The sequence below is a fragment of the Enhydra lutris genome, unplaced genomic scaffold, assembly GCF_002288905.1.
Source record: "Enhydra lutris kenyoni isolate GAN:26980312 unplaced genomic scaffold, ASM228890v2 scaffoldscaffold40, whole genome shotgun sequence".
NCBI lineage: Eukaryota > Metazoa > Chordata > Mammalia > Carnivora > Mustelidae > Enhydra > Enhydra lutris.
Genome location: NW_019154124.1, coordinates 7,361,377 through 7,376,753, shown reverse-complemented (window position 1 = coordinate 7,376,753; position 15,377 = coordinate 7,361,377). Strand labels below are relative to the sequence as shown.

The following is a 15,377-nucleotide window of genomic DNA, read 5'->3' as shown; positions in this document are numbered from 1 at the left end:
TCCATTCATGCTGCACAGTATTTTAAGTTTAACCCGATACATTATGTCTCTTATTCTGAGCCTTCTACCAATCACCAGACAACAGAGCCCACCAACAACAACTTCTTCACCTGAACCCAAACTCTCAAAGGCACCTCATACTCATTGCACTATACTCCACTCCCAGAAGCCTCTTTTCCTGAACTTTAGCTAATGACACCATCATTATCCAGGTTCTGAAGCTACACGTCATAATAGATTTCATCTCCTCCTTTATATCATCCTCCATCCCCCACAAATCTCCATGCCTCATCCATTTTCCTAAGTATCTTAAAACTCTGTTTCTTTCTCCCTCCTCACACACCCTTCACTACTATGATCAGTTCATTCAGATGTGTCTAGTGAAGTATCTACTATGTGTCAGGTATTGTGTAAAATACTAGGGATACATTGTGAGCAAAATAAATTTTATCCCACCCCTGATGGAATTTATACTCTAGCTGGGGAGATGGGCATTAAACTAATAATTTCACAACTATAAGTACATGAATACAATTTCATAAATATGGGAAAACTACAGTATGCAATGAAAAATTATAATAGAGGGCACCTGGGTGGCTCAGTGGGTTAAGCCTCTGCCTTCAGTTCAGTCATGATCTCAGGGTCCTGGGATGGAGCCCTGCATCGGGCTCTCTGCTCAACAGGGAGCCTGCTTCCCCTGCTCTCTCTGCCTGCCTCTCTGCCTACTAGTGACCTCTCTCTCTCTCTGTCAAATAAATAAATAAAATCTTTTTTAAAAGATCTTTAAAAATCTTTTTTAAGGCTTTTTTTTATAAGAAAAAAAAAGAAAGAAAAACTATAATAGCTTTGATTTAAAAATAAAAGGTCAGGGGGCACTTGTTTGGCTCCATTGGTTAAGTGTCTGACTTTGGCTCAGGTCATGATCATGGGGTCCTGGGATCAAGCCCCGAATCAGGGTCTATGCTCAGCAGGGAGTCTGCTTGAGGATTCTTTCTCTCCTTCTTCTTCTTCTACCCTTCCCCCTGCTCATTCATTCTCTCTGTCTCTCAAATAAATAAATAAATCTTAAAAAAAATATATATATATATATATATAAAAAGTCAGGGACATCTTCTGTGAGGAGGTGTTGTTTAAGCTGACACCCAAGGAGAGTTAGAGGTAGCTGTGTGGAGGGTGAGAAAAGGTGGGCAAATGAAGGAGCCTGTGCAAAGTCCCTGTGGTTAGAAAAGTCTGACTTATTCAAATCCTGTGAGTGAAGGGGAATGACCCATGAGGCCTCTGGGGAATAGTAAGTGGGGACCTACTAATAGGTTTTGTGTTTTATCCTAAATTCAGGGGGAAATCCATTGAGGGATTTTAAGCATAATCAGATCCTGTGATGACAGCAAATTTGTTGTTGCTTTGATTCAGGCAGTAGATGATGGTGAGTATGGATTACAGCGGAGGCCATGGACATGGAAAGAAGTGCACCTGAAATAGATTTGGGAGGTGAAATCAGATTTGGTGATAAGGAAGTGGGGGAGAGGGAGACATTAAGAATGACTTTCAGGCCCCTGTCTTTAAAACTCAGGAAGCAAGTGAAAATTTACCAAAATGAGGAGAAGATTTGGGGGAAATGATCAAAGGTTCCTCTTTCACTATGTTGAATTTATGGTGTTTGTGAGACACCACAGCTCAATAAATATTTAATGTTGACATAAAGTGGAACAGACATTTAATCTTTCTGAAACTACTTCAAGATGTTTCTAAACAGGTTTCTCAAAAAAAAAAATACGTGATGCTATATATTCATCGTTTTTAAACAATTATTACTCTCAGAATTGAAACTTTCTATTTGTGAGTATTGCTACCCTTCCACATTTTCTTTGCCAACTGTTTACAGCATGCTGTAAACAGACAGAGTAGTTTATCTCTTCACCGCTCTTGGTTCTGTTCAGAACATTAAAAAAAAAAAAAAACCCTTTGTAATTTTTAATATGTTCTGTGAACTCACCCCACTCTGAGTTTTAGCCTCCCTGACACAGTTCTTCCTCTTTCCCTGCAGGCCTTTATTCCTGTTCGAGGCTATTCACCTGGCCTGCTTTATTCTGAACACATTCTTTATGTAGCAGAGTTTATCAGAAGACAACATGTGCAGACTTATCCTTTCTAGATACTCATTGGGATTACTTTAAATGATCAGACTGCTCTCTCCATAAGGAACAAAGCCAGGGGGGAAAATGCTATTCGAAAACAGCTTCATGGTGTTTGTGAGGAAAACACTTTCATTTAAAAGATGCAGAAAGGATCCTTTTTTAAAGCCTTGTAGAGTGAGCCTCAGCTTACCACATAAAACAGATTCTGGCCAAAGATGGTGACCAATTTGGGTTCTTCTCTGTAAACGGAGTATTGTGCTTGGCTAAAAGTTGGTGACAGGAGATCTGGGTACCACCAGCAGAGTGTATCTTCCATACTTGTGTAAAGGAAAGGTGTGGGGAAGTTTTTGGCCCAAGTCACTTTCATTAAGAAAAAAATGCCCCTTTCTGACTTCGAATAGCTTAAACAGATTATCTAAAGGAACTGCAGAGTTTAACTCATTTAACGAATTTTAATAAGACATACATGAATCAGTTAAAACCCAGGAAGAAAGTGAATAACACTGAACTACTTTTAATGGAAATTAGTGCTTTACCCTGCTGGCTCACATGTACCAAAGGCTGAATTTTTGACGGAAAATTTGCCAGACTGCGGGGATAATGAGAGGATCCTTAAGTTAAAGATTAACTTTATTAGTAGTATTTTTCTCCCTCAAATTAGCCCTAACAGGAGATTCTAAAAACCCTGGGGCATTTTTCCCCCTTTGGGAAACTTCAAAAAAATGATTACCTCTTTTGGAAGACTTTCTAACAGTCTTTGAAATATTTTCAGAAATGTAGTAAGAACATGAGTGTCCTTTCTTGCCTCTAATCCTTTGTGAGAAAGGATAACTTTAGAGGTAGAAGGGGCTGTGTGGGTGTCCAGGTGAGTTTCCTGTCCTCCAGCAGGACACCACAGAAACTGTGAAAAAGAAATTCTCTTTCTTACTCTTTTATCCTCTCTCACACTCACGTGATATGCACATACTTCTGCTTTTCTTCTCTTCCCTCTTCTATGGCTTTCTTTTTCTTTTCTTTTCTTTTTTTTAAATAATGGTGAAATAGACATAAAATATGTCACATTAGTCACATGTAAGGGGACAGGTTCAGTAGTGCTAAGTACGTTCACACTGTTGTATCTTCCTTCTTTTTTAAGCAAAATAGAACACAGCTCTTAATAAACCAGAGCGGGACATCTGCGGTGAAACAGGTTTTTATTTCAAAGTGCCTCCTACTTCTTTTCTATCGCTTAAAGAAAAAGAGAAATATAAAACATTTCCCCTGCATCTCTGTCATTTTTAGTAACTGCAGAATTCCCTATAAAATACATGAAACTGCAATGATAATCTTCAAAACCAGAGTCATATGTTGTACAAAGTACTTCAGTTGAAGGGGAACCCATTTCACATTCTGCAAATGGAAGTTCAGTCTATCAAATGGACTATAGAGGCATATTGAAAGATTTAGTTCTGTTTGGGGAAATTTCTAGAAATCTGGGGGAAAAAATTGCCTTGGCATATTCCAAATTGAAGATACCATCATGGAACTCTCTGATCTAAGTCACTCTTCATTGTGTTTTGATCTCTTATTCAAAGCGGGGTGATTTTAAAATTTCATCATGTTGTTGCTGTGTGAAAATAAATAAAATAAAAAATCTTACACAACCACTTACAAATGCACACTGGAACAGGGCTCTCCTTCAGAACCACTGTGACTATATTGATAGTTTTTCATTCTAGATATCATGTGTCAGAAGCGGTTTTGAAAAGAGCCGCTTTGTGGAACCTTCCTCTTGATACAAGGCAATGTTGCCAACCAGTCACCAAGCAATCGGAAAATGGTCCTTTGTGATGCTCACATTGGCCACAGAGTTCTGCATCCCATGAGGGGAAGCCTCTGTCAAGGCTGATGATGGACAGACAACAAACAGAAGCCAATAATCTGCATAGCAAATGGAATGTTCTGCCGTTCCTCTAAAGCAAAAGTCCTAACAATAAAACAATGGAGGGGGTGCAGGAAAAGGAAATATTAAATAATTTCTGGGTCTCTTCATTGAATGGGGTATTACCTGCAGTAGATATTACGATTTTTGTAATTTTTTGTAATTTTTGTGTTTTTGTTTTTAAATGGACTTACATAAAATGTTCTCCTGATAAGGTGTTCAGATTTAGCAAATAAAAAATACAGAATTCCAGGGGTGCTTGGGTGGCTCAGTTCATTAAGGGTCTAACCTTAATAAGGTCATGATCTCGGGATTGTGAGATTAAGTTCCACACTGGGTGTGGAGCCTACTTGACAGTCTCTCTTTCTCCGCCCTTCCCCACCCCACTCCCATGTGCACTCTCTCTCAAACAGACAGAATTCCCATTTAAATTGAATTTCAGATGAAGAGCAAAAATTTTTTTTTTAAGATTTTATTTATTCATTTGACAGACAGAGTTCACAAGTAGGCAGAGAGGCAGGCAGAGAGAGAGGGAGGATGCAGGCTCCCTGCTGAGCAGAGAGCCAGATGTGGGTCTCAGTCCCAGGACCCTGAGATCAGGACTTGAGTCGAAGGCAGAGGCTTAACCCATTGAGCCACCCAGGTGCCCCCCAATTTTTTTTTTATATGAGTATATCCTATATAACATATATCTCATGTAATATACAGGACATATTATACTAAAAAAAATCATTCATTCTCTATCTGAAATTCCAGTTTAACTGAGCATATTGTATCTTATCTGATAGCCATCTTCCTGTAGTTTACTGAAAGTTGTATTTATTGATATGTAGAATTCAGTTCAAGTTTCAGTATGAAATCACTGTTGTCTTTGGTTTTCAAGGACTGAAATTTCTTGTATAAGCTCTTTGTGCTGGGCTTCTGTTTCTCTGCCCATCTCACTGTGCTTTCAGGAGCAGAATGAAAAATTTATTTTAGTTTTATGTCTAATGAAGACAGATTTTAGAAATCTAATAACGCTTTGAGCTTCATAGTAAATATATCTAAATTTTCTCATTAGCTCCATCTAAATTTTCCCATTTTTTCTTTTTTTTCCCCCTTTTAGGTCCCTACTTAAGGTTTGTTAGCTTATAACTATACCTTAAGGTCTTTCACTTTGTTCCTCAGAGTAAGGATTAAATAATATGTTTCCATTTGTGCATACAAACACATACCAATAAATGATTAATATGGAAAAGATGGGTCATTATAAAGAAATTTGATTCCCAGAAGGGAATATAATATACTGCTTTCTGTAGAAGTAGGGGAAATAAAGGCCAGAAATAAACTAAAACATAAAGATGATGTTACTATCATTTTAAAGAAATACTCTTTTTCTATGAATTAGGTTCGCAGCTCTTAAAGATTAAGAAAAAGTTATCTAGAGCCTTGTTCTGTTTCCTTATGGAGAGTGGTGGTGGGAAACCCGAAACTCATACTTTGAGCAGACCAAACTTAACTTACTTCTATCTCCAACTAGAATGATTCCAGAAAAAGGAAAATTACAGAAATAAGGATTTTAAAGTTTTTCCTTTATTTTTATTTTTTTATATAAACATTAATTAGGATAAACTTGGTTTCCAAGAGCAGCCATCCTACAAAGAAAAATATTGTACATTTGTAATATATAATAGTTTGGTCCACACTATTCTAGCATTTCTGTAGCTCTTCCAATGGAGTTGAACAGAAAGTTGGACTTTAATCATCTAGAAAACTTGACTTTCTGGCTTAATCAAACCAAATCGAGTATATCCAAGATAGGAGTTTTCTATTTATCTTCATTTAAATGTCTATAGCATAATTGATAATTTGCCAAAGAAACACAGAGGGCCACATAAGTTATTTCTATTTGGGGAGATCTATCCTGATACTATTTCTTACTACCCAAAATTAGTTACTGCCTAGCAACCAGCCTCTTTTTGACAATGTCTCAGAAAGGCTAAGGATGGCTTCAGACTGAAGGCTCTGCGGCACAACTCAGTGTTAGAAATATTCCAGAAACTGCCATAATAGGAGCAGGACAGGGTTCCTGGGTCACACCAATGGTCTGGGGTCAGACTAAATGAAACAGCCTTAAAAGAATGGGGAGCCAAAGTACCACAGATGAAAGGTGGTCATGGTAAATATCCCTCTCTCCTTGTCTGATCTTGACCAGTGGCCCTCTTATGCCATTTTAGTTCTGACACCAGAACTGCTGAGAGGTCAGATGATTACACATTTTCCGGATGAGGAATAATCATCTTTTAGCATAATGTCCCACGCAGAGACGAGAGCTCTGTAACAGAGTGACCTTTTTTTTTTTAAAGATTTATTTATTTATTTGACAGAGAGAGAAATCACAAGGAGGCAGAAGTAGGCAGAGAGGAAGGCAGAGAGGGAGAAACAGGCTCCCTGCTGGGCAGAGAGCCCGATGTGGGGCTCAATTCCAGGACCCTGGGATCATGACCTGAGCCGAAGGCAGAGGCTTAACCCGCTGAGCAACCCAGGTACCCCCAGAGTGACCATTTTTAATACGTTTGTATCAAAGTCTAAAAACTCCCATCACCTTACTAAAATAAAACAGTAAATACTCCATTCCAGCGCTACAGGAAGAAGGTGATGATGCAAAGAAAGCAGAGGAAATAATTGAATGTTTTGACATTGTGAGACTGTACAAATGACATCTTTTGCAGAAGACCTGTTGCTGGCAATTCCATACATCAACAAATAAATTTTATCCTTCACTGAAACTAATGGTTAATTGGCCAATAGGTTACAATTTATTTTTATTTTATTTTATTTTTACTGTAGACTTAGCAGTCAATTTGTTTTTATTGGCATTTTTACAAAGTCAAGGAGACAAATGTATTTATCTGTAACTTTCACTCTCAGCTGCTTCCAAAATAAGATGGGATTAGACCCTTCTAATTAAGTTATAATTGAACCACATGTCGAACAGAATTTTTTCATTAGTTGGAAAGATAAGAACTTAAAGGATACGTAAGATGAGCTGATTCTTCTCATCTCCTTAGGTAGGATGGTTATTATACTTGAGCATTGCTTGAACTCTGGGTTCCAAAAAAAGCTGAGCAACCTGGTAGATTATATACCTTCCCTCTTTGCATAAAATGAAGAAGCATCAGGTCTTTACAACATGCATTGAGGTACAGTTAGTCTTTATGCTGTGCCTGAGCAAGATTGCTTAAACATCTAGAGAATTGGGTGTCCCGATTTCTGCAGATATTTCCTATAAATGGGCTACAGTTTTCAACTATTACCATTTTATAGGATCCCAGTTTTTAAGCGTGATATACACACAGTATGTGACTTATTTTTAATATTTCACTTCTATTGGGCATTTTTCAGATACCAACTAACATTAACATGAGCAAATTTGCCGTTTTGGCTTACCAGTGCCAATACATGTCAGCCGTCCCTCTCCCCTCCCCACCATTATTTTTAAGCTTGTTTTTATTACTTTAAAAAAAAATTGATACCATGTGATGATAATAATAAAAGAAAAAAAGGAAAAGGAATTAATCTCTCTTTTGCTTTTCATTATCTAAATGGTCATTTGGATTACAACAGAGACAGTCCAATCTGCATACCATTTGGGGTTTTTTTGTTTTGTTTTCTTGTTTTTGTTTTTCCTTTGCATACCATTTGTGATCATAAATGTTGCTCAGTAAAATCGGAAAAAATAAAGCATGGCTTTGTTGATATATGAGTCATTCAATTAATAAGCAGTTTGAGCTACTTCTTCATGCACAGTATACCTGGCACTAGCATAATAAACAGATACCTGCTCAGAGAAGGTCTCCACAGGAGAACAGTCCCCAAAGAGTTATGCTTGTATACTAGAATCTGATTCATCATATGGGTACAGACATTATTTTTAAATTTAAGACTAATGAGCTCTTCTGTAAGCAGCCCGAAGTGATATCTGAAAATGGTTCGCTATTCACTTGACCCAGAAAACCTTATAAAATCATGCAAATCAAGAGGTTCAGATCTCCATATTCACTTTTTAAAACGCACGTGAAACTGCCCAGACCATCAGGGGTATGCAGATCCGGAAAGCCACCAAGTATCTGAAAGACGTCACTTTTGCAGAAGCAGGGTTTGACATTCTGTGTCCACACTGGTGGAGTTGGTAGGTGTGCCTGGGCTGAACAGCAGGGCTGGACACGGGGTCGGTGAGCCAGAAGGAGCACTGAGTTTTTACTGCACATGCTTAATAATGCAGATAGTAATGCTGAACTGAAGGGTGTAGATGTAGATTCTCTGGTCATTGAGCACATACACGTGAACAAAGCCCCCAGATGTGGTGTGGAATTTACAGGGCTTGAGGCCACATTAACCAGACATGATGAGCCCCTCCCTGCTGTGTCCAGATGATCCTTCCTGAAAAAGAGCAGCCTGTTCCTAAACCGGAAGAGGAGGTTGCAAAGAAGAAAAAGATACCCCAGAAAAGACTGAAGAAACAAAAACTTGTGGCCCAGGAGTAAATCCTGCATAAAATAAATGCAAATTAAAAAAAAAAAAAAAAAACAGGAAAAAAAAAATGTAGGACTCAGAAGTCTTGTTGATTGCTTTTTAACCAGATAAAGAAGAATTCTGCTGTACACAAAGCAGAATTATTTTTTACTAAGCAAAGGTATTTACCTTGAAGAATTTAATTTCCGTCTATATTCTCTCTGTCCCTCTTCCCCTGCCCTCCTCCCACCCTGCCACCCTCCCCCATTTCCTACCTATGGCCAGGACACAGAAATCCCTAAGGATGGCTCGGTATTAGATTTTGTAACGCAGCTGACCATTTGCCGTAGTTTACCTTCTCTGTGCCTCAGACTCCTCAGTCATCAAATAAGGACATGTTCTTAGAATAATTAACATAATTCCAGTGAAATGATTTGGGCTCCTTGAAGAAAACTGTAGCATATTTTGTCAGGCAATGAATTAATATTAATGCAATCATCTGAATATCATGCCACCCGTAAGTGGTAGCAGGTTATATTTTCAAAGTTCAAATATTGTTTTCTTTATTACAGGTTTCTTTTCTCCATGGAAAACTCCAAAGCCTGTAAGTTGGAATTATTATGCTTCCTTCTTTATTTCTAGTTATTATTGCAATCCCAGTAAATAAGAGTTAATTGGGTGACAGCAAAATCTCTTTTACCTCTGAGATTCTGTGATGTCAGAAGCACAAATCCTGTGTCCCTTTGTCTTGTACTTGTCCCACAAATACAAAAATAGCATGTCTTCCTTTCCTGTAGAGGCAATTCTTCCTGTTTTTTTAATATACTTAGAAAATGGGCATTAGCACTACTCAATATGGCGTACTGTAGAAACCTTTTGTTTTCCCCCATCAGGAATAACTGTAGTCTTCATAATATGGAATTTTCAGACAAGATACAAATTGTATTCCTAGAGGTCTGGACCTGCAAATTAAATCTGGTGCATAAGGAATTTAGCTTTGTATCTATTTGTATGTTTATATTCACATTTTGATGTATTTGCTAAATAATGCGTCTGAATATTGTAGAGACATACATATTCCACCAAACCTGGCAATCACTCAACTTCTGAACCTCCTTCAGAAGCTGGTGATCTCCACCATCACCTAAGTTCTCTGGGCGTAGTTCCCTCATGAATCGCGATGCCAATATAGGAGGCTGATGGATTTTAATCATCTTTCTGTGTGGCTAGGTTAGCCAAGTAGACTTTGCAAGTAGAAGTAATTTCTCCTTGCCATTAGATTGAAACTCATTACTGGCCAAGTCCCCAGAACTGACACTGGTTTTCTGGGATCCTGTTTCACGGTGGGCTAGAATACCATGTCCTGCGTGGGATGTCTAAACCCAAAAGTAGAAGAGAACTATAGCGAAGTGATTCAAGTCAAAAACAAAACACGGGGAAATCACTTCTTGGGCCTACGTCTTTTCTTCCCTCTCACCCTGAGCAGCTCAGATGAAAGTGGCCCCAAGTCTGGCCAGTGAGTAGGGAATTCTGGCTTAACTTAGGCTTCTCCTGTTTCTTTCACGGAGGGAATATTTAACTGCTTGATTTTCTGTTTTTACAAAGGGAGGTAATATGATTTTGCATCCTTTTCAAGTTCATAACTGGCTTAATTAAATAACGTAATGGTTTGAAGATGTGAAAGTGAAGTACTACTGAGCCCTGTCATATGCCTGAGCTCCAGGTCTCTCTCAAAGAGACATAAGGAAACCAGGAGCTGGAGATGAAGGACTGATCTGTCAGAGCTGCAGAACCTCCTCATCAACCTTGTCCTCCTTGAGGACTGTCTCATCTGGTCCACAGAGAAGATCAGATGGGCAAACTGGGCCCACGTGGGCTTAACAAACCATAGAGTGATGTGCATGGTTTGAAAAGAGGTGGTTTTAAAATGTTTAAAATGAAATTTGTTTCATCTTGGCCAAAATACAAATAATTTCTTCCTTTCATCCCCAAAGTTAATCTTTGCTTCTGTGGTTATACACATCTTTATCTAATTTAACAAGGAACCTTGCAACTTCATCATGGTGCTACAATTATGCAATTTAGTGATTTCCTTATATGTACCACATTTACACAAATTATGCCATTTGGCATAATTACAGCATTTTCTGTCATTATGGTAATTACATCCATAGTCAATAATTCCCAAAAAGGTTTTATAGAACTCAATTTACAATTAATCCTGAACCCACATGTCCCTTCCAAAGCTAAGGCTTGGACTTTCAGGTTCTAGACTGAGGATATAGGACTGTCAATGTAATGTCCTCCATGTATCCGCCAGAAGCTCTTTAGACTAAGGATTGTAATGAGAATCAGTATGATACACGTTTTGGGGCACAGGCTCTGAAGGCATACTGCCTGGGGTCAAACTTTGCTTCTCTTTAGTATCCGTATGACCTTCAACTAGACACTTAAGTTGTCTGTATCTCAAGTTCTGTCTGTAAAATGGGAACAGTGATACTACCCCACTCATATGGCCATCATGAAGAGTCTCAGTCCATGTAAGTTGCTTAAAAGTGCCTCTAAAAATATATTGAGCTCAAAAATATAAAGTACTGTCATCCTAGAAAGCAGACCCTCCATGCATAAAACCTCAATAAATTAGTGGCTCTATAAAATGAACATAGTTTACTGAAGCATTCATTGAAACAAATATATAAATATATACATACAGTGTATGGATTTATAGACACTTTCCTCTTGGAATTGACAGCATCTGTAGTCAGGATGAGGAAATGTTATCCTGAGTGAGATCTCTCCTCCTCCTGGTCCTGTGTGACTTCCTAACCCTCTCTGTCCTGCTCATCTACATCTTAAGCTAATCTGCATTGAGTTAGTCATTTCCTTGGTAACAAGTTATATACTAATTGTAGTGAGTTCTCCTTCTCTCCCTCTGGAAGGGATCCAAGTTCGTTCTTCAAGTACAGAATCAAACCAAATGCCTCTTCATATCCCAGCCCTGCCCTAAAACAGTGAGGGGGTGCATTTAGACTACACCAGCTTCTATAGAAAGCAAACAGTTTCTCAGCAGAGTACTTTGTGGGAGGTGGGGCACTGCCTTATTCACAAGCCCTCAACTCGCAGTGTGCCCCCTCGATGAGAAGGTGGTTCCGTCACGATTGGGTTTTCCTGCTTTATCGTTGGAGGTCCTGTTGTGGACTACGTGTCCGCTCTGTCCGCTGACAGTTCAGTGACTCTACTTTCATATAGTCAGGCATTCATTCATTCATTCATTCATTCATTCACCAAGGCCTGAAGAGTTATAAGGTTTCTCCCAGACACTGAAAACAACCTCATTTCCACTTTTCCTTACCCTAGTGAGATGCCTAGGCTTGGACACCATGGCGACTATACAAGGCCCATTCAGAAGCCTGCGAGAGGGAAATGTCTGGCGGGAGCGCAACTCTAGACAGGCCAACATCAGGAAGACACTAGGTGAAGCAAGTGAGGCCCAAGGGTCTGGACGATGGAACAGGATCAGAATCTAGGGTGTTCAAGAAGGTTGAGAGGAGCAAGTGAGTAGAGTGTCCCGGCTGGAATGCATAAGTCCAGAGACCACGTTGTCTAAGAAAGTAGAAATCAACAGAGTGCGCCCTGCAAAAGATGCTATCAGATCAGCACACCAGCCCCAGTGAGCAAGGGGGAACCTCTGACCCCAGGGCAGGTGGTTTGCACCATGGTCTTCAGGGCTGAAGCCAACAAATAACTCGATCTGGGGGTGGGGAGCAAGTCTGCTTCTTCGGTAATTTCATGGGCACAGTGATTTTCTGCTCTACAGTCTTTTAAGAAAGGCTGACAGAGTGACTCAGGGGTTGATGAATGTCACAGCAAGATATTGTGAATGCTTTACTAAGCATAAACCGGACTCTTGACTAATTCCCCCGTTTCCATGCTATAGGAATTGTAGAATTTGTCACTCTGCCCCAGTAACCTTCCCAACAGTGCCCAAAGCATTATTTGTTCTGTAGTTTTACGAATGTTTTTTAGAAATACTAATATTTCACCTGAAGCATGTTTGCTCCAATGACTGCACATGAACAATACATATACTTGCAAGCCCTATGTGGGTATCAGCTCCCCCTCAGCAGAAGATGAGAGAAAGCAATAGACATCAGCTGAAGCCCTCAGATGACAAGTGGAATTCTACAGCTACAAAGTCCACAAACCTATTTACTGTTTAGAAGTTAGAATCTTATGTTTGGAAACAGAAGGGAGAAAGTCACAGCCACAGTGTATCCACATAGTGCCTAAAGCCAGTCACTTTGAATGAAAAATCGAAAAAGAATATGACTTTACCCACAAATATGGGTCTTCTCATCATAGCAAAGACACAGAGAGTGGATGACCAAAGAAACCCAGAATGACTTCCTAGATGAATTTTGCTATCAAATGAATTATGAGGTGCAGATTTTTACTAAATGAGAGCAAAAGGGCCACTGAGCAGAACATTAGCGAAAATTCTAAGCAAATTTGCCAGTTATTCCCCTCAATGTGTTATTGTGAAAAGCACTCCTGTCAGAGTTACTAATTGGGTTGACCTGGGGTCTCCTGCTGACAGCTGCTGGACCTCTTTGCATTTTCCAGATTATGTTTCATATGAGGGACTTGAGCTTCCCTAGTGATTTTCCATCTTCATTAGGTATAGAAACTTTGTTTAAGTGAAATCTTGGTCAGTAGCCCATGCAGAAAACAAATGAAAGTGAAGCCAATTGTCTTAGTCCCTTTAGACTGCTGCACCATAGACTGGATGGCTTCTAAACAGTAGCAATTTATTCCTCAAAGTTCTGGAGGCCAGAAGTCCAAGTTCAAGGCGCTGATGGGTTCAGTGTCTGGTGAGAGCCCACTTGCTAGAAGCGGTCTTTTCTCTGTAACCTCACCTGGCAGAAGGGTCTTCTAGACTCTTAGTCTCCTTTATAAAGGCACTCAGCCCATTCATGAGGACTCCACCCTTGTGACCTAATCGTCCCCCCTCAAGACCTTCCCTCTTAGTACCATCACCTTGGGTGTTAGAATTTTAACATATAAATTTGGGAGAGGACTCAAACATTCAGACTGTAGTATCAGTCTTACTGAGAGGCAGGTTAGTGATCCACTTCTTTCATAGTGTGCTGGCTCACTTGACACCTGCGACAGCCCCAGTTAGGTGAGGAAGTCATGGGGAACTTTGTTTTACAAAGTGACATGCACGGTACGTGGTACCTCATGTTCCCTCCATGTTGCCTCCCTCCTCATGTTACCTCACGTTCTACACTCCCAAGGATGTAGAGCCCTAACTGAGATAGAACTACAGGGAAACAAAAGCAGGCCAGGTCAGTAGGGGACAGAAGGGTATAATCCTGCCAAACTCAAAACAGTGTGTATCAAAGCTAGTTTGTTTGTTTGTATGTTTGTTTGCTTTAAAAAGTACAGTCATGAGTCAGCCAGATTGGGGGGAAAAAAAGAATAGCTGACCATATTTTATTGATGATTTCATTCATTCCCTAAATTAACATTTTCTGAGCTTACTCTGTGTTGGTAAAAGAAAAATGTGGAAGAGTCTGTCCCTGGCAGGATCTGTCCCCAACGTGCTCTGTTTGAGGAGACACAGGTAGACTTGCCATTATCCTTAAGCATCATGAGGGTCGGGTGTGAGGGTTGGGTAGCAGTGCTATGGGAGCATCCAGAAGGATGTGTAACCAGTTCAGGAATGGTCAGCAAAGGCCTTCCAGAGGAGACCTCTTATCCAAGTCTAGTAGCCTTCCGGTAAAGGGAGGAAGGGAATTGGGAAAGTGGAAAGGTAAAGTTGGCAAGTAGAAGAAGAAATTAAGAAAGTACACGAAGGTGCAGGGGCAGGAGAAAATCTGATGGATCCTGGGGACTGAGAGGAGAGACCACCAGTGAATATGAGAACTGTGAGCAGGAAGTGGGTCATGAGGAGCCACTAATGCCCCAGCAGGGAGGTTAGCCTTAAGCCTGAAGACCATGCTGACCCAGTGCAGAAATTTAGACAAAAGGATAACCTGATCGAAGTTTTACACAGAGCAGGTTTATTCAAACCAGAAGAGTACAACTTGAGATGAATCGGTTGACTGTTGAATGTAGGTCAAGTCAGTGGTACAAACAGGTGGTCTCAGTTAACCGGGCTTTCTACTTGGTAAAAGAGTATTAGTCTTCGCCTTATCTACCTCACAGGGCCATGGTGCGGATCAAAGAACGTACTGTGTGTGAGAAAACATGGTAAGCTGGGAAGAGTTCTAGAGATCTTTAATAGATTGTAGTGGCAGCAACCTCAGCAGTAGCATTTTGGGGAAGAAACTGCCAGACTGACACCAAATGAGACTTCACAGAAGACTTTGAACAATTCATAAATCCCAGATCGTTGCATTATTCCTTCAAACCGTGAGGAAAGTGACCGATGTTCAGGTATAGGAGATTATGGGATATGCGTAGGTGTCAAAAGAATACACAGAGACTACTTTTCTTCTGCTTTAGTAAAAATGGTTTAATGGATCTGGGCCAGTTCCACACATTTCTACACACTTAAGTTATCTGGAGACGCGTGTTATCTTTCTTGTGTAGCAGGAGAAAACGCTCAGAGAGATTAAACGATTTGCTAGAGATTACCAGCAGTAGGTGACAAGGCTGTGTCAGTTCGCATTCAAAAGTCCGGCACCGCTGGTGTTGAATACTGTCTACAGTATTTTAATATAGAGACCCAGAATCTTTTCTCACACTTATTCCCAAGTTGTAAATGGTTCATGGAGGAAACATCCATAGGGCAAGAAGATCTGAGGAGAGTCCACAGGGGG

General features: G+C 39.9%; 1 protein-coding gene and 1 pseudogene across 1 annotated transcript in view; both read left to right on the top strand.

Annotated features, from left to right (window-relative positions):
* The window catches only part of LOC111155266 (membrane associated guanylate kinase, WW and PDZ domain containing 2), a 1,380,110-nt gene that overhangs the window by 1,178,824 nt on the left and 185,909 nt on the right, over window positions 1-15,377 (top strand). Inside the window, 1 exon segment of the mRNA XM_022515392.1 lies at window positions 9,123-9,154. Within this exon segment, the coding sequence (XP_022371100.1) occupies window positions 9,123-9,154 (32 nt within the window).
* LOC111155267 lies at window positions 8,024-8,582 on the top strand (annotated as a pseudogene).